Source organism: Prunus avium, chromosome 6 (genome assembly GCF_965620075.1).
Source record: "Prunus avium chromosome 6, drPruAviu1.hap1.1, whole genome shotgun sequence".
Lineage (NCBI taxonomy): Eukaryota > Viridiplantae > Streptophyta > Magnoliopsida > Rosales > Rosaceae > Prunus > Prunus avium.
Window position 1 is genome coordinate 14,827,463 of NC_142289.1, and position 26,646 is coordinate 14,854,108.

A 26,646-nucleotide genomic window follows, 5' to 3' on the forward strand; every position below is an offset into this window, starting at 1 on the left:
CATTCTTCAAGTTTGCACTCATGCAGGTAATTTTGAGAAAGGAATGGAGTTCTTTGAGATGATAAAAGTTTACGATAGAAATCCTTGAGCATAAAGAAAGGTTGAAAGCAGTGGAGCTTGTGAAGAACATGCCAGTGAAACCTGATGTTGGAATATGGGATGCATAATTACTTAGTGCTTGCAAGATTCACCGTAACATAGAGATCGGTGAATATGCACGCCGACGTCTATCTGAGTTGGAGCCCCAGGATGGAGCTCCATTCGTGGAGATGGCTAGCATATATGCATTAGAGAGAAGGTGGGAAGAAGTTGCTGCATTAAGGACAGTGATGAAATTTAACAAAGTGAACCATAGGAGACAAAAGTTTAAAACCTATTGGTTGGATACTTGGATAGCCTTCTCTTTCAACCATTTTTTCAAGCTACAGACCTCTAGTTCCTTTTAAAATTGAACCATAGGTGCCAAATTTTAAAACCTATTGGTATGTTGTTTACATGAAAGATCAACCCCAAGACTACAAAATAAGTTCTTTTTAGTTGCAGATCAAGCTGCTTATACAAAAACATTCACCATCTTCTCTGTTTCCCAGCTAACTGGGGTAATAAATTAACAAGTTCTCATTTTCCGACTTGGTCAAAAACAAGCAAAACTTTATACAAGATATTTTCTGATCACCAGGGCTTATTTAAGTCCCATGGAAATGGAAATGTATGAAGTGCCATTCGAGGTTCAGTCACTCATGTATGAGTACAATGAATCATTTCATCGTCATAACTTTTTAAGTTTTGTTGATACAGAATGAATATCGTGTGATATACAGTAGGGCAAAGGTAACTCACAGAAAATCGTACAAGTTTCTTAGTTGCAGATTAAGAATAGGGTCAAGCACCTTCCGCATGTCCCATGTGAAAGTGAATCTCCTGCAGGATTCCTGACTGCAGAATCAAGCAGCTTTCTCAATTGCTTCGATGCATTCCAGTATAGTTGCCTTGTTTGACATTGCTGTGATTAAGGCTTCATGAACTTCCTTGTCGTTTTTTAAGAGAGACCCAGCAAACAAAACCTGCGATACATTTCCCAGCATCAGAATTTGTTACAAAATGTGCAATTACTAATCTCTTTTCCATCATTTTTAACAGTTAACAGAGGAAACCATAAAAGGGCTGTGACAAAAAAAAATAAACACATAATTATTCGTGAAAGAACCAAGGTTTTCATCCGTACTCTCTCACATTAAAAAAATAAATAAAAAGTTAGTGGAGCATGCAGGTTGTATAACTGAGGAACTTACAGCCCATCTAGTAAGATTTTGTTGCTGTTCTTTGCTAAGCTGTGGCTTGCTTCTGTTGATAAATCTCTGAAATTTTTTTAATGAAGTCTCTGAGATTAGATTAACATGGTATCTAGAAAACAATTGATCTTAGGAAAATGGTAGTTATAAACCTGAAGACTGAAAAGATCAGCTGATTGACCAATCACTTTGTCATATGTCAGACCTTCTGCTGCAAGTCCAGCCATTGCTACCACTGCCAACCTAAAAGACCACTAAAAATTAATTCTTCTCCACCAGTCAATTTATAATGGCATCATTTCCAGCATTGGTGTAATTATGTATTGCATTAGTATTGATAAAATTATGTGAAAACATTGCAACAGAACTTTAATGCAAATGGACAGTTTGTGCATAAACCAAATAATATTATCAGAAAACAATGATCCTGACACAGTGAAAAGATGCACTATTTTCAAAAGAACTGAGAGCCCGTTTGTTACAGTTTAAGAAGTGAAAAATTACTCAAGAAAAATCTTAAATTCCAGTAGGTATGGCGATCATGTAAATACCTGTCTAGTTCCTTTGCATCAAGCTGCCCACTGTATATCAGCTTTTCCAGCCTTTCGTCAATAAGATTGACATGCTCTTTGCCAATATCTAAAGAATACCCCAGAATAGGAAGGCCCAGCAAATAAGCAACTGTTCAAAGAAAAAAATCACTTTATCAGTATATCAAGCAAGCAACTAAAATCTATGCATTATTAACAATATTAAGTATATAATATGTGGTGTAATGAAGTACCTAAAAAATGAGCAGCTTCATGTCTAGCAATTCTTTCTTGATAATCTGGGAAAAATGATGAAAAGCTAGATATGGCAGCTTGAAGAAGCCTGAAGTACAGATGAAGATAACTTTATATGAAAGAAAATACAATGTTGATAATTACTCATAAATGCTGTTAAAAATACATAAGTCATCAAGGCATAAAAATTCAATTGCATCTAAAGCTTAGTCTTACCCGGGGGCAGTGCTTCCCACACCCAGAACTACTAAAGAGATGCTCCCAAGCAAGTATGGCACAAAAAAACCCCAGTCCTACAAGAACAGTATTATGCAAACCCAAGAAATGTTAGTAGAGCTAGAATCTTTTCAACTTCTTTTCTCTGTAATGTAAAAGAAAATTTCTCTCTGGTGTATAATTGACCTAATCTAATAGTTCTAGAAGAATGATATTTGGAAATAACTCAAGTAAACCTTTATCCCTAAAGTGCAGTTGACAAATACTAGGCAATGATTTGGCTGATACAAAGGCAAAAAAGAATCCATTGCACTTTCAATCATTATCTTACTTCTACTACAATTTAAGTTGTTTGCATAAGGAAGTTAAGTTCTTTGTTTTAGTAAAAATGTTGACAATCTATAATTAATTAATTTGTGACATCCAGGACAGAGGTCTTCTTGTCTACTTCAACTATCAACTATCAAATGAAAGTGGCCATCGATTATCCAGTCTGTCCCCAACACCTTGTGCTAGGCTGGCAGCAATACAATTGCACTGACATAGGTCCTCATCCGAAAAAAAAAGGTAGCTTACATAATAATTGGATTCTTCAGCCCCGCTTATATAGCCAGAGCTCTACAATACATGCTTAAAGTGTGGTCACAGACACAAGAAAGGGACTTTGAAAATGCCTTCCACTTTCATGCAAAAGTAATAATGTGATCCGGGTTAGATTGCAACTGTAAAATCCAAAAACCATATTCCTGTCTCCTCCTCCAGATCAGAGAAAGAAAACTTGCTAGATTAAAATTTCATATATTTGTGTAAGAGTAGAAAAAAGGCCTTTTTTTAATGCCAATATATGAAAAAGAAAAATAAAGAAAAATAATATCAACTATACACTGCTAAAGAAAAAGAAAGTTAAAAAAAAAATTCATTACCCAACAATATAGGATTACTAAAATCCCTCCTAATCACACTGTTTAGATAGTTGATGTATAATTTATATGTGGACTTACAGAGACAAGGAGATATAATCAAATTTACCCCAGGAAGTTGGCCAGCAAGAAGACCTAAGAATCCTGTCGTCCCCACCACGGTGAATAGAAAAGCCGCCTGTATCACTGAACAATATCAAATTTACAAAAAGTAGTTTGAGACCAATGCATATAGAAAGAGCTGCATTCCCAATTTAGATGTAAAGTATCCCGTATTTCCCCATATCATATTAGATTCGCTGAAAGACAGGTAAGAAGAAAATAGGTAGAAAAATTTACAAGAGGATGCTGACAATTCTAAATCGTATTCAGAATTGGTTTGGGAGTGTGGGGTAAGGGTTTGCTGCTATGAGAGTTTACTTCATAAAAGTTCAAAGCACAAATAAAAAGGATAGATAAGTAAATGTGGTGTTGAGGCTTTGCAAAACAATCTTGTACACTGTATGAAGAGGTAATGAACATCCAAGAACGTGTGTTTCGTATATAATTTTTGCACATTCTGAATGCAAGTAGCCCAAAGAAATTACTAGTTTTAAGAATACTTACATCATTCCTGACGCTGGGAACTGCAAGAGTTTCTGCATTTTTAATTCCAAGAGTTGTCAGCTCCCTAAGCGATGTCTGGTGCATAAATGTTGAAACTTGAAAGAGTCAATACTTTGAACAGATGATCATCATTCAAGTACATGTATGCATGGGTTTGTTTGCAGATGTTGGTAATTTTTTGAGTAGCACTTTCCCAGAACTTCACACTTGTAACGGAGACTGACCGTACGCCGTGAGACATAAGGCTGAGAACTCCATTTCTTGGCCCAACCAACTTCACTTAGCTGATCAAGTGCCTCTTTAACCGCACTGCTATCTTTCTGCAGAAAATGCATAGCGATATTTAACTTCAATCTATTTCTCAAAGATATGTGTATCAACAATCAATAATGTTCTCTCTATCTATTTAGCAATAGCAAGGGGATTGAAAATTTAAACTAAACCAATTATCTACGAATTCGAATAAAGATAATAGAAATGAAGGTAAATGGGAGAGAAGGAGGAAGAATTTACATTAACTCTCCAGCTGATTTTCATTCTGACAATTAAATTTCATGATAAAGAATGTACATTGATTAAGTATGCCTTAACCAACAATTAGTGATGGTGCAATTTCTATGAGAAATTAGAAATAAGAATAAAAATAGGTAAATAAAAACTAAAAGCGTAAAGGAAGAAGAACCTTTGCAATGGCGGATTGAAGGGTGTTGAGGTCGACACCAGGAGCAGCAGAGGAAGAAGCTCTAGTTCGAAATTGTCGATGAAAGTGAGAGGAGGAGGAGGAAGAAGAAGAGGCAGGCTTTGAGAGTGAGAGTGAGAGAGAAGCCATGGTCAAGCTCGTCATGGCTTTGCTCTCTTTCGATATATGCACCAGAGAGAGATAGAGAGAGAGGGGATAAGGTTATTTATATCGCAAATATGAAAATATTCAAAACAAAAAAAATGATTTGTTGACAGTGGGATTTGAACCCACGCCCTTTCGGACCAGAACCTTAATCTGGCGCCTTAGACCAACTCGGCCATATCAACGTTGTTGTTAGAGAGGAGGTATAATGATTAATTAAACATATAACATTCTTCGAGAAAAGTGAATGAAAAATCCACTTTATAATCCATGTTTTATTTTTGTTGGCACTGTAAATTATGCAACTAATGTAGATGTCCATAATAGGACTGGAGTTCAAAAATACGCAATTTTTTTATGAAAATATTAATTTAACGGAAATTAAATGAGAACTAATTAAAAATAATACAAGTATGGGTGGCTTGTTCGAGTTCATGTGAATATATTAAACGATGGTGGACAATGTTCTCTAGTTACCAAATGCACTTCACTTTTTTTTAAAAGTATGACTTTATTATAATCAATCTTAAGGACCTAAAATGAGAATTTGCGAGGACCAATTTAACCTAAGTCACATAATTATATTAGACTTATGTTGGGGTCTTTTTCCGTCCACAGACTTGTTCAGGCTTGTTGATTATTTGACCACCATAGAGTGGTGATCAAGCCTTTATTGTCCTTTTTTATGAGTTAGCGAGAATTAGGCCCAAAGCATCCTGAAGGAGAAACAAGTCATAAGGGAGTACTTTGTTGTTCTTCTAGCGGCTGCGTGTCTTGTGTTGACATTTCCCCCATCTCTGAAAATGGGTAGAGATGATTTGCTTATGTTGAAAAAAGATTATAGAGCTTGGCATGAGAGCTTGGAGTGGGAGCTAAAGACCCACAAGTTTAGCAAATGAGAATTAATGCATGTGTTTGGCTTGGTATTGGATATGCTTGAGTTTGGGTATTGAGAACTTGTTGTCTAAAGCTCTGGCTATGGTGGTTTAAAAGTTTCAAGAGAATGAGAATGGAAGGAAAAGCTTGAGACTTGAAGGCTATGATGTTTATAGCTTGGCAGAGTATGAGGAGGAAGGAAAGGCTTGAAGTTATGCTTGGTGAGGCTTTATAGAAAGATGATGGATTTCAAGATGAGAAAGTAGGAGATATAGTTGAGATGGCTATTGGGAGCTTGTAGCAGCCAAAAGAACGGGTCGATGGTCGATTGGATGCTTGCAATAGCCAAAGGATAGAGGTTGATGGCTGAGGAATAACTATGATGGTTGTTGGACTGCTTGTAGCAATAGAAGGAAGGTGCTCTGATGGTTGTTGGGGTGCTTGCAACCACTCAGAGAAGTGAGTTTTCATGGTTGCTGAGAGGCTTGGAGCAACCCAGAGAAGTTGGTTTTTGCCTAGGCAATGCCTACCAATTTATAGAAGGTGAAGGCTCTCTTTGGTTTCCAATAGGTAAAAGGAAGTGTTGGAACCATCCTATTTTCAATGGGCAAAAGGAGTATTGGGACATTATTATTTCCAGTAGGTAAAGCTAGGCATCGGAAAATGACTTTTTCCTACGGGTAAACGGAAGTGTCGGAATCGGCTTGTTTCTAGTGGGTAATATGGAGTACTTAAAGAATATCTCATTTGCTTACTTACATTAGAAAACTCCAAGTAATGGACTTGGACTTTGGTGTTCTCAAGTAGCTAGCCCAAAGTCTTCATTATCCAAGAGCTTCGGTGGGCCTTGTGGACCTCCGTAACCTTCCACACCACAATTCCTCGTGCAAGCCCCGTAAACCATATGACTTTCTTCCTCTTTGAATCACACTTCTCTCATTCTCCCCTTTTTTCCAATCTAGTGGGATGAAGACCATGGGCATGATTTCCTCTATCATCGCCATCTTCACCCTGCGGGTCCTGTTCCATACCGACCCAAAATCCATGGCTCATTGTTGTTAATATTATGTTAACTCGCAATTGTACGGGGCAATTAGTAGTATAGCAAGACAAGTACGAGGTCGTACCCACGAAGACTGAGAAGTTAAAACTAGTTATGTACTTAGATTACCAAATTCAAGAAAGTAGGAGGTTATGTCTAAAACAGAATTTAAAACAAGAGTGGTTGTGATTGTTGAACAAAAGAAGCAAAATGAAATTGCAAACAAAAACAAGTAAACAAATGTAACAAAGAGTGGTTTTAAGAGTTGGAAAACAGATTTTGAGACTAGGGCATTCGAATCACCATAACAATTCAATTCTGGGTTATAAAGATTCAAGTAACAAGTCTAATTCAGATTCAAAGATTGATTCTAGCTAAAGTATGATTAGGCCATGGTGTTTGGTCCTAACCTTGTGTTCCTAATTCCCTAATTTGATCATTTGTTGTCTAACCTAAAATTAAGCATTAGGAACCCATTAAGCATAGAAGAACATTTTAAACAACCAAGTATGTATCTAATCCCTGTTGTCGAATGTCCATACATACTCTTCCTATTCATAGTTCAATTCGAATTAAAGCATGGTGTATACTCTTAATTCAAACCAAGATAGTTAACAAACAAGTTCTAATGGTGATCAATCATTCAAACAAGCATGTTAACTTATAAGCATAATGAATAAGAACATGAATCATGAATCAAACTTGAAACTCCAAACTTATAAACCCAGAATATTCATGTTAGGTTACATCGAAGCCCTAGTTATGGATTTAGCTACTCATAATGGAAAAGAGACTTGAACAGAAATGAGAAAACATAATGAATACAATAAGAGTAGAAAAACCCTTTTTCTGAAGTTCTTGTGGTGTCCAAGGCTTCTCCAAGTGCTTCTCCACTTCTAATGCTTCTCCAAGAGCTTCCCCACTTCTAGAAAGATGTATGAAGGATATGGAGGTGATTTGGGATGAGTTTGAGTGAGTGGTGATGGCTAAGGACGATGAAATTCGTAGGGAAATGGAAGAGAGGTTTGCTGGAGTTGTTTTGGTGATTGTTGGAGTGTTTGGGATTTTGAGAGTGTTTGAGGATGGTTGGAGTGAATTGTGGGGGTTGTGAATCTCAGGATTTGTTGTGTCTTGAATGTGGAATGGATGTGGTATTTATAGGGAGAGGGGAGTGACAAATCTGAATTCAATATGGCTAATGCATACAACACTTGCATTATAAAAGATGAATTGGTTGATGCACTTCACTAATGCATACAACACTTGCATTATAAAATCTGAATTGGTTGATGCACTTCACCAATAGATCCCACCAGCAGCCCTAGCTCATCTTCATGTCACCATGACCAAGCTTCCAACCAGAAATGATAGCTCATACCTAGCTCACCATGACCAAGCATCCAACCAGCACATGCTGAGGTCAGCATAACCAGCAACTTCAAGGGCTTACAACTTGGGCTTCTCTTAATCAAATTAGGACTTTAAGCACTCGAAATTGAAGTTCAGAATGTCTTCTTTCCAGCCATATGTCATTTGGGCCAATCCAAGGTCGGAGGAGGAAGTTAAGGCCAAAACAAATTGCTAACTCATTTTGCGCGCTGATAAAATCCATCCTGAGCATGGCTCTGTGTTTGCTAGGTAACAGACTCCATATTTATCCAATGGGGCTGAATTTTGGATATGTTATAGTACACACCCATTGGAACAACTTTCATGAAGAATGCTGCCTCATCCGAGCTGTGTAGGTTGCTGAAACAAAGCTTGCAATATGACCTACGGAACTGGACTGGCAGGGGGCTGTAGCCAAAATGAGTTTGTCTTTTAAGCTCTTCTTCCATTCATCCAAATTAGGCCTTAACATGCTTGAATTGCATGAATTATGCTCTCTTGCTCTATTGGCCTACAAAACACACAAAGGGAGGGAAATAACTTAGAATTATAGGAACTAAGCAAAAGAAGTAAGTAAATTGGGCATGTATATGTATGAAATTATGAGCTTAACACACCCCCAAACTTAGATTTTGCTAGTCCTCGAGCAAAACAAAAGAGAAACAAAGATAAAAACAAAACAAGAAGTTAACTAGACCACTTTCGTAGGTAACTCGATTGCATTGAGCGTATGCAACAAGCCTTTAAACCTCTAGGCATCCCTAGTAGGAGGAGTTGTGTTTCCTGAGGGTTTAACAGATACGATACCCACAAACGTTTTTCTAACTCTACAAAACAAAATGGTTAGAAAAACAACTTTGAAATCAACTAATGAAAATGAAAGAAAGTTTTAGTCATACCTCCAACACCATAGAGTTGCCAAGATAGGTCATCAATCAGTGTGTACAAGTGGAAGCTATAGCTCAAAGGCACACAGTTTCAAAGCAAGCACACTCAAACCTTGAATAGAGAACATGCTTCGACTCTAATTCTCACAGATAACACTCAATCACTCAGAACCTATGTTTTAATTCTCTCAAGAAAGCATAAGTGAGTGTATGAAATAGAAGCACAAATTTGGTTAGATCTCATGAAAGGAATTAAATACTAAGAATAGAGATACACACATACTTACCAGCACCCATGAATACATCCTCAAAGATCAGCTAGGTCTTTCACAATGTTGTAATGAAAGGCTAAGGTTTAGGGGAAATGGAAGAATTGGAAGGAAAAACAAATAACTTAAGAACATACCAAGGTTGCATGCTTCATTAATCTGCAAGGCATCATTGATTTAGATTGGCATGGCAGCAAACTTCATGGTATCTCCTGGCATAGACTTTATTTTTCACACTTAGATCAAATCGAAACACTTTCATCTTCGTTGATTTGATCTGCATCTTCATTAACTTCATTGCACAGATTCACATCATCTTTATTTAGGTACATGGCTGCAACTTCCTTGCTTCAAACTTTATCTTGGCACACCTTGGTATATTTCTAAGCTATAGGGTATGGCTACAATAGGTCAAGTATCTCAGATTGAGATACAAAGGTAGGGAAATGATGAGGGTGATAGAAGAAAAGGCTTTAAGTGTTTGGCTTCAAGAGGGTTGATGGAACACACATATAGGTAGGGTGAAAAGAAAGCACATAGAATGGTTATGCACACATAGCCTAGCATCACTTCAATGAGTTCATTCATGAATGAGAGCAAGCACATGATATCTGCAAAAGAGAATCATCCTTAGTATTCAATCAAAATGGAATAATGAGATCAATTAGAGTGAATTGAAGAAAATAAGTATGGATGAGAAATAGAACACTTTAAACCCTCTCAAGAAAGCAATTAGGCTCGATATAGCTCACTAGGGTAGTCTCCACTATTTTCCTTCAAGAATTTGAGCGTGGTACTTTAGCCACCAGAATTCTAAGAGCAAAAGCTTTGTGAAGTGCAAAATTCTGATATGAAAACCTCAAATAGCAGCTCCATAGCATTGATTGTATGACATTCTTTAAAAAAAAATAAAAAATAAAAAAAAATAAAAAAAAAAAAAAAAAAATTGTGACAAGAGAACGAAAATTGAAAACACAAATGGATAAGAAAATTGAAATTGAAAACCTTCCCCCCAGACCTAAATTGAACATTGTCCTCAATGTGAAAGCATACAAAAGATGATTGAGAACAAACAAATGATAAAGGGAAAAGTTTAGAAGAAGGTTTAGGAAAAATAAAAAATAAAAAAAATGAATATATAAGCAACTCATGGATGACCAGTTAAGGGCCTCAGAAAACACAGCCAGGGGATCCGGGAAGGTTGGAGGGGTCACAATGGTCCCGCTTAAAACCCAAACTTCTTAGACACCGAAGGTGTCGCCTAAAGAACTCCTAGACACTGTATTGACGGAAGTGCTCACTGGAGTTACCATAAGTTAGCTCATATGAAAAATCTTTTAAAATTTTTAAATTTTTAAATTTTTTTTAAATTTTTATATAAAAAAAAAACAGAAATTTAAAATAATAACAAGTAAAGAGAAAGGATTTGAAATGCTCCCCCTTAATGCGATTAGGTCGATTGCTACCAAGCACCTTCTTCTTGAACACATGGGTTGCCTCCCAAGAAGCGCCTTAGTTACTGTCTTGGCAAGACATTGTGCAATCAGCTAAGTTGATGGTACGAAGGGAAGTTGATCTACCACATGGCCAGTTTGGATGCCAGCTGAAACTCCCTCATAGAATGGCTTTAAACGTTGTCCATTTACTTTGAAAGTCGAGCCATCTTTAGGGTTTTGAATCTCCACAGCTCCATAGGGAGAAACATTGACCACGGTGAATGGGCCTTGCCATCTAGACTTCAATTTTCCTGGAAAGAGACGCAAACGTGAGTTAAACAAAAGAACTGACATACCTTTGGAGAACTCTTTCCGTTGAATGTTTCTGTCATGGTAACTCTTGGTTCGTTCTTTGTAAAGCTTTGCATTCTCATAAGACTCATGTCTAATTTCTTCCAATTCATTCAGCTGAAACTTTCTTGCATGGCCTGCCTTGTCTAGATCAAAATTTAACTTCTTGATGGCCCAAAAAGCATTGTGTTCAAGCTCCATTGGCAGGTGACAAGCTTTCCCAAACACAAGACGATAAGGGCTCATTCCAATGGGAGTCTTATATGCTGTCCTATAAGCCCATAATGCATCATTGAGCTTGGCTGCCCAATCTTTCCTTGTATTGTTCACCACCTTCTCCAGGATGTGCTTAATTTCTCTATTGCTTATTTCCACTTGACCAGAAGTTTGCGGATGATATGGTGTAGAGACTCGATGGGTGATGTTGTACTTCTTCATGAGTGCTTCGAATGGCTTGTTACAGAAGTGGCTGCCTCCATCACTAATGACAGCCCTTGGAGTACCAAACCTTGTGAAAATATTATCCTTCAAGAACTTCAGCACCACCTTATAATCATTGGTTTTGGTGGCTATGGCTTCCACCCATTTAGACACATAATCAACAGCAACAAGTATGTAAGTATAACCAAAGGAAGATGGGAATGGTCCCATGAAATCAATACCCCACACATCGAAGAGCTCCACAACAAGTATGTTATTCAATGGCATTTCATTCCTGCGACTTATGTTCCCCATCCTTTGGCACCTATCACACTTAACACAAAAATTAAATGCATCTTTAAATAGAGTGGGCCAAAAGAAACCAGATTGCAGAATTTTAAGTGCTGTTTTCTTAGCTCCAAAGTGACCTCCACAGGCCAATTCGTGGCTATGCCTAAGTATGCTTTCTTGCTCTTCTTCTGGAACACATCTTCTGATGAGTTGATCCGGGCAATGCTTGAATAAGAAAGGTTCATCCCATACATAATGTTTCACCATGGAAAAGAACTTCTTCTTATCCTGAGAAGTTAGATCATTTCTAAGAACACCACAAGCAAGATAATTAACAAAATCAGCATACCATGGCTCTTTGATTTGGGCAGCATATAGTTGTTCATCAGGGAAAGTCTCATTCAAGGGTAGCACAGCTCCTCCTTTTTCTTCAACCACAATTCTGCTCAAATGATCAGCTACCACATTCTCACATCCCTTCTTATCTCGAATCTCCAAATCGAATTCTTGCAGCAAGAGAATCCATCTAATCAAGCGTGGTTTGGCATCCTTCTTAGTGAGCAAGTATCTAAGGGCTGCATGGTCAGAATAAACAATTACTTTAGAACCAACAAGGTAAGAACGAAATTTTTCTAAAGCAAAAACCACAGCAAGCAACTCCTTCTCTGTTGTGGAGTAGTTGATTTGAGCATCATTCAAGGTCCGGCTAGCATAATGAATCACATGGGGTAGCTTGTTCTTCTTTTGACCTAAAACTGCACCAATAGCAAAGTCAGAGGCATCACACATTATTTCAAATGGTAAAGACCAATCCGGAGCTATGATAATAGGGGCTGAAGTTAGCTCCCTCTTCAAGGTAGAAAAAGCTTCCATGCAAGCTTCATTAAACTCAAAAACAGCATCCTTAGCAAGGAGATTACACAATGGCCTTGTAATGCTTGAGAAATTTTTGATGAACCTTCTATAGAATCCAGCATGACCTAGAAAGCTTCTAATTCCTTTAACAGAGGTAGGGGGTGGAAGATTTGAGATGAGGTCGATCTTGGCTTTATCCACTTCGATTCCCTTGCTTGAAATCACATGGCCTAGTACAATGCCTTGTCTCACCATGAAGTGACACTTCTCCCAATTCAAAATCAGATTTGTTTCCTGGCATCTTTTAAGCACTAGAGACAAGTGGTGAAGACAATTATCAAAAGAGGAACCAAAAACTGAAAAATCATCCATAAATACCTCAATGAATCGTTCCACCATATCTGAAAAGATTGACATCATGCATCTTTGGAAAGTTGCTGGGGCATTGCATAAACCGAATGGCATCCTTCTATAAGCAAACGTACCAAATGGGCATGTGAATGTGGTTTTCTCTTGGTCTTCCGGAGCAATGGGAATTTGATTATAACCTGAAAAACCATCAAGAAAACAATAGTAAGCATGGCCAGATAAACGTTCAAGCATTTGATCAATAAAAGGTAAGGGGAAATGATCTTTTCTAGTGGATGTGTTCAACTTCCTGTAATCAATGCAAACTCTCCAACCAGTGACAGTTCGTGTAGGAACTAGCTCATTCTTCTCATTCTTCACAACGGTGATTCCGGACTTCTTTGGAACAACTTGCACAGGGCTCACCCACTTAGAATCTGAAATTGGGTAGATGATTCCTACATCGAGTAGCTTTAAAACTTCAGCTCTAACCACCTCTTTCATGTTGGGATTTAGCCTCCTTTGGGCATCACGAGATGGTTTGCTGTCTTCTTCCATTAAAATCCGGTGCATGCACATGCTTGGACTAATTCCTTTGATGTCTGCTATGGTCCACCCAATGGCTGTTTTATGCTCTTTTAGAACTTTAATTAAGCTCTCTTCTTCATGTGAGGAGAGACCTGCAGCAATTATAACAGGGAGAGTTTCGTTAGCACCCAAATATGTATATTTAAGATTATTGGGAAGAGGTTTAAGTTCTAGCTTTGGTGGGATGACAATGGATGGCTCCAATTTCGTGGATGATGGTCCAAGAGGCTCGATTGGTGGCCTAAAGGATGGTGGGTATGGCGGAAACACTTCTAAGGCAGCCACCACTTCTTGGAACTCCGGTTCACAAAGATCTTCCTCTTCTTGTGTTAAGACAGCTTCTAGAGCATCATTAGACTTTCTCTGCAAAATTTTGGAAGAAACCTCATGATCCACAACATCAATTGAAAAGCAAGAATCAAGAGAGATAGAAGGTTGAGATAGAGCATTAAGCATTTTAAATTCAACAGTTTCACCCAAAACAGTCATGGAGAGAGTGCTATCTTTCACTTTGATGATTGTGTCTGCAGTGGCCATGAATGGCCTGCCTAGGAGAATGGGATCAACACGATCTCCATTTGGATTGTCTTCCATGTCCATCACTACAAAATCAGCAGGGAGAATTAGTGTATTAACTTGAACTAGAATATCTTCTACAATACCTTTTGGATATTTTATAGAATGATCAGCTAGTTCAAGTCGCATTGAAGTCTTCTTCATCCCTTCTAAGCCAAGCTCTTGATAAACTGAATATGGCAAAACATTGATGCTTGCTCCCAAGTCCAACATGGCTCTTCCAACCTTCTTGCCTCCAATGTTAATGGGAATGTCAAAGCTGCCAGGATCATCTAGTTTTGGTGGAAGCTTCCTTTGCAATACAGCACTTACATTCTGGTCGAGCTTTACTCCTTCATTTGGAGCGAAATTGAGCTTGTGAGTTTTCAAGTCCTTGATGAATTTTCCATATGCAGGAATCTGTTCAATAAGATCAAGCAAAGGCAAATTGATATTAACTTTACTCAAAATATCATAAATCTCTTTAAAAGCCTTATCTTGCTTTGCTTTCTTAAGACGGCCTGGAAATGGAATCTGTGGAACATATGGAGCGGGTGGCACGTATCTATCTTCTTGAAGATGTGGTGGCACAAATTTGTCATCCCTTTTATGCAATTGGAATTGATCGGATTTCTGAGAATCTGATTTGGCCTTAGGAGCAGATTGAGAAGTTTTGAGTTGTTCTCCTTCCGTGGCCATGGTCTCCTCCTCTTCATTTTCTACAATCACAACATCATTTGAAAGATTAGAATCATCTTTATTATCAATGATCTTACCTGATCTGAGCACATGAATGGCCTTGGCTTCTGGGTTCTTTGGATTGATCTCAGTTTGGCTTGGCCATTTCCCAGGCACTCTTTGAGTTATTTCAGCAGCTATTTGGCCTAATTGGACTTCCAATTTGGAGATGGCAGCTTGTGTAGTTTGCTGAAAATTGGATTGGTTGATTGCCATCTGCTTCACTATATCTTCCAATGATGATGATGATTGTTGTGGCCTTTGGAATGAAGGGGGATTTGCTTGATTCTGGGTATTTCTCCATGAAAAGTTTGGATGATTCCTCCAACCTGGATTATAACTTTGAGAGTATGGATCATTTCTTGGACCTTGGTTGTAGGAATTTACCAACTTAGCTTGCTCTTGCACAAATTCTGGATATCCAGCCCCAAGTGGACAAGCTGTGGTAGCATGGTCATGAGATTCACAAATGCTACACACTTCCTTCGGAGGGCTTCTTGAGTTTAATGCAAGAAGAGCATCTAGCTTTTGTTCCAGTTTTGAAATCTGCACACTAGAAGCATCATTAGAACCACTAATAACACGTTTACCTCTTGTATCCATATGTTGGGTCTCCATTGCTATCTCCTCAAAGAGTTCGTACGTTTCTTCTGGAGTTTTGGTTTTAAAAGAACCACCTGCAAAATTGGTGACTATATTATGACTAGAAGGGGTTAGTCCTTTATAAAACATACGCATTTGAAGCTTCAATGGAATCCCATGATGAGGACATTGGTTGAGCAACCCATTGAATTTCTCCCATGCTTCACAAAACGATTCATCATCTTGCTGTGCAAATAACAAGATCTTGTCCCTAAGCATGTCGGTCTTTTGCGTGGAGAAGTATTTTTCCAGGAACTTCTTTTGAATGGCAGACCATGTAGTGAGTGAACCAGGCTTCAAAGAATTCAACCAATACTTCGCCTTATCCTTTAAAGTGTATGGAAACACTCTCATTCGAAGTTGATCTTCTGTCACACCTGTCAAGGGAAAAGAACTCACAACATTAAAAATATCCTTTATATGAGTCAATGGATCTTCATTAGGTAAATCATAAAAGGAAGGCAGCATATTAAGATGAGAAGATTTAAGCTCATAATTTCGAGCTACAGTGGGCAGCAAAATGCTTGAAGGAGATGCTGGAATTGTTGGGATATCAAGTTCTCCCATGAACTCAATGGCAGCCATCATTTCTTCTTCTTCTTGGTCTGAACTTGCTTCCGAATTTGAAAGTGAAGAACCGGGAAGTTCAGTGTGGAGAGCAAGACTTGTAAATGTAGCAAGAGCTTGCTCTTTTGCAGTTGACAACTCCCTTTCTAGACGATTCTGAATTTCAGAGGTCACTCGTCTGGGTTGCAATGATGGTCCTGCGTTCAAAGATCTAGAACGTTGGAACGAAGACCTCACTTGTTCAAGTAATGGATTTTTAGACATAAACTACCTGAAACAGAAAATTAGATTAATTAGAAACACTAAAAAGAATAGGGTAACCTTGGGCACATAACCAGGGAAGAACTTTCGTTCAGTCCCCGGCAACGGCGCCAAAATTTGTTGTTAATATTATGTTAACTCGCAATTGTACGGGGCAATTAGTAGTATAGCAAGACAAGTACGAGGTCGTACCCACGAAGACTGAGAAGTTAAAACTAGTTATGTACTTAGATTACCAAATTCAAGAAAGTAGGAGGTTATGTCTAAAACAGAATTTAAAACAAGAGTGGTTGTGATTGTTGAACAAAAGAAGCAAAATGAAATTGCAAACAAAAACAAGTAAACAAATGTAACAAAGAGTGGTTTTAAGAGTTGGAAAACAGATTTTGAGACTAGGGCATTCGAATCACCATAACAATTCAATTCTGGGTTATAAAGATTCAAGTAACAAGTCTAATTCAGATTCAAAGATTGATTCTAGCTAAAGTATGATTAGGCCATGGTGTTTGGTCCTAACCTTGTGTTCCTAATTCCCTAATTTGATCATTTGTTGTCTAACCTAAAATTAAGCATTAGGAACCCATTAAGCATAGAAGAACATTTTAAACAACCAAGTATGTATCTAATCCCTGTTGTCGAATGTCCATACATACTCTTCCTATTCATAGTTCAATTCGAATTAAAGCATGGTGTATACTCTTAATTCAAACCAAGATAGTTAACAAACAAGTTCTAATGGTGATCAATCATTCAAACAAGCATGTTAACTTATAAGCATAATGAATAAGAACATGAATCATGAATCAAACTTGAAACTCCAAACTTATAAACCCAGAATATTCATGTTAGGTTACATCGAAGCCCTAGTTATGGATTTAGCTACTCATAATGGAAAAGAGACTTGAACAGAAATGAGAAAACATAATGAATACAATAAGAGTAGAAAAACCCTTTTTCTGAAGTTCTTGTGGTGTCCAAGGCTTCTCCAAGTGCTTCTCCACTTCTAATGCTTCTCCAAGAGCTTCCCCACTTCTAGAAAGATGTATGAAGGATATGGAGGTGATTTGGGATGAGTTTGAGTGAGTGGTGATGGCTAAGGACGATGAAATTCGTAGGGAAATGGAAGAGAGGTTTGCTGGAGTTGTTTTGGTGATTGTTGGAGTGTTTGGGATTTTGAGAGTGTTTGAGGATGGTGTTGCATTCCTAAAAGGACACAATTTAATGTGCAAACAACCAATTAAAAATACCCGCAAGTGCACGAATCTATCGAAGTATAGATTGTATAAGTACGGGGTCGATCCCACGAAGAACTTGTCGGTTGTCTATAAGTTCTAATTCGAGTACAAAAAGAACATTTAACTAACACACCACAATGCACAAATGAAAATTTTAAACTAAAAAGAAATATAAAAGAAACAAACAAAACAAAACAAAAAAAGAATTGTGCTGTGAACAGTGACCAGCGACCGGTCGTTTGTTAAGAGCGACCGGTCGTTTTTTGTCTGGCGACCGGTCGTGAGGTAAAAGCGACCTGTCGTTTTTGGGCAGAGTCGAAACTCAAATTTTGACGTGAAAAGCGACCGGTCGTCAGGTAAAAGCGACCGGTCGTTTTTGGGCAGATTCGTTTTCTCTGTTTTTCAGTTTCGACCTCTGTCCAGTGTTTTGCCTATAACTTTCCAACCGTACGTCCAAAATTCACGTTCTTTATACGGTTGGATTCAGCACAGAAAATGCAAGAACACAACGCGGACCAAAAGTCCAAAACAGTTACGAAAATAAACAGAATTCAGTAAACAAGACACACAATGTAACAAACACACAACTCACACACACATTGGGGGGGGGGGGGGGGTTTTGGTTTGGTTCAAGTGACCTAATTCTATTGCATGAAAGTAAATGGACTTTGAATTTAAATGAGAATGGCAGAGATGAATTATCAAAATGTGAAAGTACCAAGTAACAAACACTAGGGTTTCGGAATCCACCCTAAACAATTCTACCCAAGTTCATGAATACTCAAGTAATGAACTCTAAACGTGTTGATGAAGATGTTCGCAATCAAGACCATGGGTCGTGGCTCAAGACGCATTGATTCTCTCTAATATACGTAAAGTGCATGGTTCGTGCTACAATACTTGTGCCCTCCTCATAACCGAACCTAGGTATGGTTCGTACTTCGATTCAATTACAAGGAGAACCCATTAAGTTCAAAGAGAATATGAACATCACAAGAATCCTAATAGCATGGTGTTTACATTAGGTATTCAAGAAACCAATTCACATGGATGATTCTTACTTCATCCATTTATTGCTTAGGATAACATGAGGATACACATAATCCCAACAATCTCAAGAAGCATGCTTTCAAAGGTGATCAATCAAAGAAGAACATACATCAAGGATAGATTAATTTGGTGAATTGGAATTCATCAACAATATCTAGAAATTCATACACTCAAGCATCAAAACAAAAAGGTAATCATGTTTAGGGCTTCAACCTAAGCCCTAGCTATGGAGTTTAGTTCCTCATAATCATTTCAAACACAAATTCAAAATGAAATTAGAAAGAGTTTACAGATTTTCAGAAAATGATGAAAGCTTCAAGATCATCAATGGTGGAAGTCTTCTTCTCCACTTTTCTTGACTGCACCTTGGCTTTCTCCTAGCTCCAAGCTCCAAAATCTGCTCTCAATTGTGTAGAATGGTGGAATCCCCTCTCTCCCGTTGCAAAAACTCCCCCAAATCTGATTGCAATCCCTTTTGACTTCTCTCTCTCCTCCTTTCCAGCTTTTCTTTTAGTATAAAACTTATTCTTTCTCTAAAGCTATTGCCCATTGTCCCCTTGCAAATGATGAAACCTTGTTTTAAGGTATAATCCAAGGCTCCAATTGACTCAGGAAATGCCACTCAAATGCAATCCATTGTTACCAAAAGGTGTGGTAACAAGTAGAAATAAAATGCTATTAAGTGGGGGTGAAAACTGGGCCAAAACAAACATCCAGAGCCAGCGTCAATTGTCCGATCAGCTGGATAGGCTACACTTGCCCAATGGAGCTCAAATTTGGATATGTTGTAGTTAACATCCATTGGAACAAGTCTTATGAAGATCATCACCTCATCCAAGGACCGGAACATGCTGATCCAAGGCCACGAAGTTGACCTACGAAAATGAACAAAAACAGAATTTATATCAAATAATGCACTTTTAGCTCATTTTCATACAAACCAAGGTAAAACCTATTAAAACACAAAAAAGAAGTAAAAAGCTATAAAATGTCAAGAACTAACTCAAAATAGTGGGTGAATAACATGAAAAATCATGTGTAAAAATGAACCGAACAAACTTCCCAAACTTATCTTTTGCTAGTCCTCGAGCAAAACAGAAATTAAAACAAGACTCGAAACAAAACTTTCCGAACACTTTCTAAGGAGAGAGCAACTCATGCAAACGACTCAAAAGTTTTCACAAGAAAAACTCAGTTTACACATTATTCACAAGGCGGCAAAATTCATAACACAACATGCTCAAGTGTAGTAGTGTGATGGCCAAATGGAACTCATTCTCCAATTTCAGTTTTCACACAACTTCAAAAATCATACCAAGCACAAATGTAACTTCAAATCTCACCAAAGTTGTCCTCTCACAAATGAATCACTCGGAAGAGGGTTACAATGCATCACTCAATAATAAATATGAGAATAGAGTTAAACCATACGGGACTTAACTCAAAATTAGCAAGATGAAAAACATGCATGAATATGATCTCAAGAAGGATGCTAAACACTTAAAAGCTGAAAAATGTGTGCAAATCAACCACATGACATTTTGGATCAATTTAGGTCTTTATTATAGGTTGTAATGGGGCTAAGGGTGTAAGGTGAGTAAGAAATGAAGGATATGGATACAACAAAGTCCAAGGAACTCACAATGTAAGAGCATATAATCGTTGACTAAAAGACTTTGAAACATCACGCTTGAGATTTTCACTCAGTTTTTGGTGATCAAATAGACCACAAAGCCTTATACCTCCACTAATTATGATTCACACTCCTTCCTTCCATTCGAACAACCAAGAAACATGGAATTGAATTTGAAACCATTGCCACTTAACCACAACTTTTCTCTTTTCTTTCACCCTTTTAGTGAAGTACTCTTTTTTTTTTTTTTTTTTTTTAGATTAGGTGTAATAACCCTTCCCAAACTTAGCATGAAAAACACATCTAAATTAAAGCTCACGAGTTCCTTAGAAAGGTAAATTCTTGTTTTTCAGGCTAAGGCTAGAAGTAATAATTGGTTACTTGAAAGAAAAGGCATACATGTAGGCTCAAAGTGGTTACAATGGAAAATCATGCTTAAGCATGCATAAGGTTAGCTTGAAAGGCACAAACGGTCCAAAGAGGGCCTTAATATCATTTCTCAAATGTCATGTAATCAAATTGCACAAGAATGAGTAACTTTTAAGTGCTCAACCAAATCAATGAATAATGAGATCAGACAACAACTCAGATGACAAGAAAAGTAAGAATATGTGTATAACACTCATGAATTGAAGCACAAGGCTCAAAGCTCACATTATATGGTTATACAAGTCTAATTCATGCTTGATACAATTCTTTGGATCATGCAAGTCCCTCAACTAGAGAATTATGAAACAAATGGCAAGTGCGTAGAGGGTTTCAAACATATCATGCTAGAACGATGCCATTTAGTGAATAACAAATTATTATTTTTTTTTAAAGCATTTTCAATCAAGTCATTTAAACATTCATCACAATCTCATCATATATGTCCGGAAAGTGACTTAAGAACAAAAAAGACTCAAAACAGAAAAGAAAACAAAATAAAAGAAAGTAAGAATTTAAGTGAAACGAAAAAGACTTGCTATCCCTTCCCAAACTTAGAAACAAACATTGTCCTCAATGTTAAAGAATTCAGGCACCAACAACGTTATAACAAGAATTAAAGGGAATAAAGCAAGTAAATACAAGAACAAACACGAAAAACAACTACAACACGGTCGCAAAAACAAAAACAAAAACGAATCCAAACAGAAACAAATAAAACAGTAAGCCCTAACAACAGTCTTACACATGCAGAAATCCAACCCAAAGAAACGCACAAACCAAATGAAAGCCCAACCCAAACGAAAGCCCAAAAGCGAAGAAAGTAAATAAAACAAAGAAACCAAGTCAGAAGCACAAAGAGCGAGGACTCAGTAAAATAGAAAAAGTGGGCCCTAAAGTCTCGGCACCTGTGAGTCACGGGATACAAAGTGAGAGACGTGTCGACAAGCAGAGGTCTCTCTCACGGTCCCAAGCCAGAATTATTGGCTTCATAGGAAGGTGTGACGACTTTCGTTTCTCAAAAGCGCTGAAAGGCGGAATTGTAATTAAAGGGGTTGGGGACCAGGTGAGGTGACCTAAGGGGATAGGCCGTAAGGGCCGCGCAAAACGCAGAAGCGCAGTGGCTAGGGTTACGTAAAAACTAACTCTATAAAAGAAGAAGAGAAAGAGTTGGGGAAGAACACACAAACTCAGAAACACACAAAAGAGAAAAGAAAGACAAAAGAAAGTAAGAGTTGAAATGGCGTCTTCCTACCCATTCTCGTTGGATCTCAACCTAGCTCCACCGACTCAGACTCGGGGCCAAGCAGTGGCACCAGTGTGGATGCCCTACTTTGCCTCTGCACGGGGGCATGTGACAGTGAATGACTCGATACTGCTGGACAACGATGTTGCCCTTGGAGTTGCTAGAAATCTAGTAACTCCCAAGGATATACGGGTGCTGGGATCAAGGGATGACAACCGGGTCGTGAGCGATGCTCTGGCACTAAGCGTGCAAAGCACCGCAACAGTCGCAAGTGTGGGTCATCGCCTACTTGCGAAGTCCCATGAAGTGGAGGTGCTAAGAGGTCAGTTGGCGGCGGAGCGAAGTATGGTGGAAGAGTGCCAGAGTATTATTAAAAGTTTAAAAAGGGAAAGGGCAAGGATAGTGGAGGTGAATCGACACCAGCTAGAGGCGTTGCGGGAAGAGAACCAAAATCTCTCAAAGATGGTAAGTGTTTACGCCCATGACATGAGAAAGCAGCTGGAGGACCTGGACCAACCGGGTAAACGCAAGAAAACCGATCGCGAGAGTAGGTATGCTCAAGCTAAGAGTGCGATCTTTGGGAGCTCGAGTGATGAGCCCCAAGAGGCTGTGCGTGAAGCCCCGGAAGAGGATAGCCATAGGGCTAAACTCAAAGGTCCAATGGCCGAGACACCGAGCACTGTGAAAGAATAATTTCTAATGTATTAGTGGTGTGCCTGGTTGTCTTTGCCCTTTCCGTGTATTTGTTTGTTGTTTTTTTTTTTTTTTGTTTTTTTTTTTTGTTTTTTGTTTTTTTTTTGTCAGAAATAAAAGAAATGAAGTTGCAAAAGAAAAAGAAGCACACTTCCCAAACAAAACAAAGACGACAGCCGAAAGGGAAAACACACTTCCCTAACTAAAATAAGACAAAGGTGATAGCCGAAAGGGAAAGGCAAAAACACAAAACACTAGAAAAACACGGAAAAAAGAAAAGTAAAGTGAAAGTTAATGTGCTCCCCCTTGAAGCGATTAGGTCGAGCATGCCCGGGAAATCCGAAATGGCGTTGGCTCTCCCTCTCATCTGCATATGTCTATTTAAGCCACGCCTCTGCAAGCGGAAGAGTACCCTGCAATTCTTTCTGCAAACTCAAGGAAAACCATCAAAAACATCCAAAGACAAAACAATGGCATCCACATGTACTCACCTTGATGATCTCAACCTTGAGCTGTCACTAGCACCACCAAATTCCCAGATAAGGGCTCCTCCAAACCCTATCTTCCCAAACTCCTCATACCACCATGGCTCGGCCTCAAACTTCTCTGAGGTGGTGCCGCGAAGGGCAGTAATGCCGGAGGGCATGACTGTCAGCAGACTGACAGTTGCAGATCACCTGCATGTGGCGCAGAGGTCTGACCAGATGGCAGTGGACGAGTCCCACAATCTAACCGTGCTCAATGCGGTCTCGGCCACAAATTTGGGCATGCGCCTACTGGCGAGAACACGAGAGTGCGGGGCACTGAGTGAGGAGGTGGCGGTCCTGAAAGCTCTGGTGGCGGACCTGCAGAAGCGGCTCTACAGCGCCAACCAGCATGTAGAGATGCTGCAGAAAAGGAACGAAGATCATGTAGAGCTGCTGCAGATTCTACAAGCAAGAACAGACAGAGGCAATTAGCAGAAGCCTCAGCTAGCTCAAAATGCAAAAGAAACAAGTGATTCATAAATGTATTGTTTTTTTTTTTTATTGTTTTTTTTATTTTATAAATTTGTGTGTAGAATCACATGTTTTGGAATGAAATAAGCATTTGAGCCAAAATTCTGAGTGCATAAACATAAACAACCTACTTCCCAAACTTATATGAAACAATGTTTATAAATGATGGAGATTTAATACTAAACAATGCCATATAGAAAAATTGGGATGGATAATCACAAAATAAAAGAAATAGTAAACAATTAAAAGTTGAACTAACAGTAAAAGTTGAAACAAACAAACTAATAACCGTCTCAAAATAAAACCCAAAAACAAAATAAATTAAAAGTTCAAAAGGGTACAAAGCTCAAAGTACTACTGATCATCATCAGTCTCATCATCATCATCACCATCAACATCATCACCATCAACATGTGCAGAGGTCCCGGGATGACCTGGCATCTGGAGGTGCGTCCAAATGGCGTCAATGGAAGTGCTCATATGTTGCATCTGCTGATACTGGAGCATCTGCAAGTCCCAAATGGCTTGGAGAGAGGGCTCCCAAGCAGAAGTGTCGACAGTGGGAGCAGGCGGGAATGGCTGGAATGAGGCCGGCCCGTGTGGTGGTGGTGGTGGCATATGAGGCGGCACTGGAGCAGGTGCGGGTCCAGGTGCATGTGCATGGCGCCTCTGAGAGATACTCTTGGACACAGAAGTGTCCGAAATGGGACCCATGGGCTCAACATATATATCAGTGGGGCGAGCCCGAACACCTGAGCGGTCACAAATCATGCTAACAAGGCAAGGATAATAAATTATGCTTTTCTTACGTGCACAAGCCTTCAGGCGTTCAAAAATGATGTCAACAACTGGTAGGATAAAAGTTCCCTCATGCAAAATTTGCAGGAGCTTGACCCCTACTGATGGAATTTCCGACCGTTGGCCGGATGGATAAATGTTGTGGCGCACAAAGCTCCACAGGATGGCAAAGTAGGGTGTCAACTTACCCTGAATGAGGACAGTCTTTTTAGTTTGAGATGCAAAGGCAGCAGGGTCAGCATAAAAAAGTGTTTCAGCTGCCCTTTGCATGTCAAAATCCTCACCCAAAAATTGTCTCCAATTAACAGTATTCTCTCTGTCACTTATTTGAAGAACCTCAGAGATAATGGAGGTGGATAGTACAATATTTTTGCCCCGAACCTTAAGGGGCACCTCTGCATTACGTCTAAGTTCTTCCCTAGGGAAAGCGGCATAAAACTCACGCACAATTGATTCATTATATTTTGCATAGATGTGAGCTAAGGGTAGGAGGTTTCGGTCCCTAATAAGGTGCCGGACTTGAATAAGTCCAGCGGTTTGGATGGAGGGACTAAGATCTAAGTTACGCTCAGTAACCACAGTGGCAGTGAGCATTGCCTCTTCCGGTTGAGGTGCACTTCGTGAAGAAGATGCACCCCCTCTGGTACCCTGTCTAGCTCTAGACATCTAAGGAGAAAAAAAACCAATATGCACAAAACAAATCAACAACAAAATTCATGCCACAATTCCCAAACATGCAATACGCCACAATTATACCAATATCAAAACCAAAATGCATGCACATAGCCAAAATTTGCCACAATACAAATATACACCAATTCGAACGAGTCAACAATTTAATCACAATGTAAAATACCACAATGCCACAATATTAATCATAATGCACAATTAAGCCAAAATTCCAAAATGTAAACAACATTCCCAACATTCAACCAAAATGACAAAATTCCAATAATAAACACAAATAACAACAACAATAATCAAATAAGAGATTGAGAGTGAGAAAAACATACCCAATTGAGGAAAATCACACCAAATGATAAACACAAGCCAAACCCAAAACAAAAACAAGAGAAACAACAAATTAGAAACAAAACAACTATAGGAATGCATTAGAGTAAGAAAATCAAAGAGAAAACACCAAGAAAAATTCGAAAATTACCTTGGTGCTACAGTAACCCTAACTGAAAATCACCTCAAATTGAAGAAAACACTTGAAATTTCAAGGAATAGATGCCAAAAACGGATTCTACTCGAAAAATTAAGTGAGAAAAGTGTGATTTGGGTTAGGATTAGGGTGGGTTGTGAGGGAGGTAGAGGGAGGGAGAAGAGAGAAGTCGAAGGGGGGGGTGGGTCTGTCGCTGGGAAGAAGAGGAAGTGAGGAGAGAGAAGAGAGAAAGGAAAGAAAAAGACGGTTTTTAAAAAAAAATTGCGACGAGCGACCGGTCGCGAGTGAAAAGCGACCGGTCGCTTTGAAGCAGATTCAATTTTAAGAAAAACGACGAGCGACCGGTCGCGAGTGAAAAGCGACCGGTCGTTTCGAAGCAGATTCAATTTTTTAAGAAAAACAACGAGCGACCGGTCGCGAGTGAAAAGCGACCGGTCGTTTCGAAGCAGATTCAATTTTTTCTGAAACTCCAAACGAGCGACCGGTCGCGAGGCATGTACGACCGGTCGTTCTCTCTCTCTCTCTCTTTTTTTTTTTTTTTTTTTTTTTTTTTTTTTTTTTTTTTTTTTTTTTGGGTTGAAGACTTTATTAAGGACTTACCTTCCCAACTCAGTTTTGCATCCCCGAATGTATATCAATGAAGTGAAGCACTTCATCTTCTTGATGCAAAGTATTTTCGTGGTAGATTTTCAACCTATGCCCATTAACTTTGAATTCCTTTCCTATGCCTATTGGTCGGATTTCAACTGCACCATAGGAAAAGACATTAGTAACAACAAATGGGCCAGTCCAGTGGGAACGAAGCTTACCTGGAAAGAGTTTGAACCTAGAGTTAAAGAGTAATACTCTTTGCCCTACTTCAAACGACCTTCTAATGATATGCTTATCATGAAACGCCTTTGTTTTTTCTTTGTAAATTTTTGCGTTCTCATAAGCATCATTGCGAAGCTCATCCAGTTCGCTCAGTTGTAACCTTCTGATATCTCCTGCTTCCTTCATGTCGAAGTTGTACTTCTTAATTGCCCAAAGGGCCCTGTGTTCAAGCTCAACAGGTAGATGACAAGGTTTACCAAAGATTAAGCGAAATGGAGACATACCGATTGGAGTTTTGTAAGCAGTTCGGTAGGCCCAGAGAGCATCGTTAAGGCGCAAAGACCAATCCTTTCGAGTAGGACCAACAGTCTTCTCTAATATATGCTTCACCTCTCTGTTAGAAATCTC

General features: G+C 38.8%; 1 protein-coding gene and 2 non-coding genes across 3 annotated transcripts; 1 reads left to right on the top strand and 2 right to left on the bottom strand.

The window, feature by feature from the left end:
- Positions 1-743: 743 nt before the first annotated feature.
- LOC110747275 (uncharacterized) lies at positions 744-4,708 on the bottom strand. Its single transcript, XM_021947475.2, has 10 exons — positions 4,502-4,708; positions 4,044-4,139; positions 3,820-3,894; positions 3,323-3,391; positions 2,294-2,370; positions 2,077-2,165; positions 1,844-1,973; positions 1,445-1,535; positions 1,293-1,358; positions 744-1,064 (listed from the first exon to the last, which is right to left on the bottom strand). The coding sequence occupies exons 1-10, from the start codon at positions 4,661-4,663 to the stop codon at positions 945-947; spliced, it is 975 nt and encodes a 324-aa protein (XP_021803167.2). The 5' UTR covers positions 4,664-4,708; the 3' UTR covers positions 744-944.
- Positions 4,709-4,767: 59 nt separating this feature from the next.
- Positions 4,768-4,848, bottom strand: TRNAL-AAG (transfer RNA leucine (anticodon AAG)). Its single transcript has one exon. It is a non-coding gene; the product is annotated as a tRNA-Leu (tRNA).
- A 10,614-nt stretch (positions 4,849-15,462) lies between these two features.
- On the top strand, positions 15,463-15,569 carry LOC148293757 (small nucleolar RNA R71). The gene has a single exon (XR_015836840.1). It is a non-coding gene; the product is annotated as a small nucleolar RNA R71 (small nucleolar RNA).
- The last annotated feature ends 11,077 nt before the right edge of the window (positions 15,570-26,646 follow it).

Bases quoted from the DNA above. Each gene is read 5' to 3' on its own strand.
- LOC110747275 (XM_021947475.2), bottom strand. From the start codon at position 4,663: ATGACGAGCTTGACCATGGCTTCTCTCTCACTCTCACTCTCAAAGCCT. The intron at 4,140-4,501 runs GTTCTTCTTCCT...CATTTTCTGCAG, and splicing joins TTCAATCCGCCATTGCAAAG to AAAGATAGCAGTGCGGTTAA. The intron at 1,359-1,444 runs GTTTATAACTAC...AAAAAATTTCAG, and splicing joins CTGATCTTTTCAGTCTTCAG to AGATTTATCAACAGAAGCAA.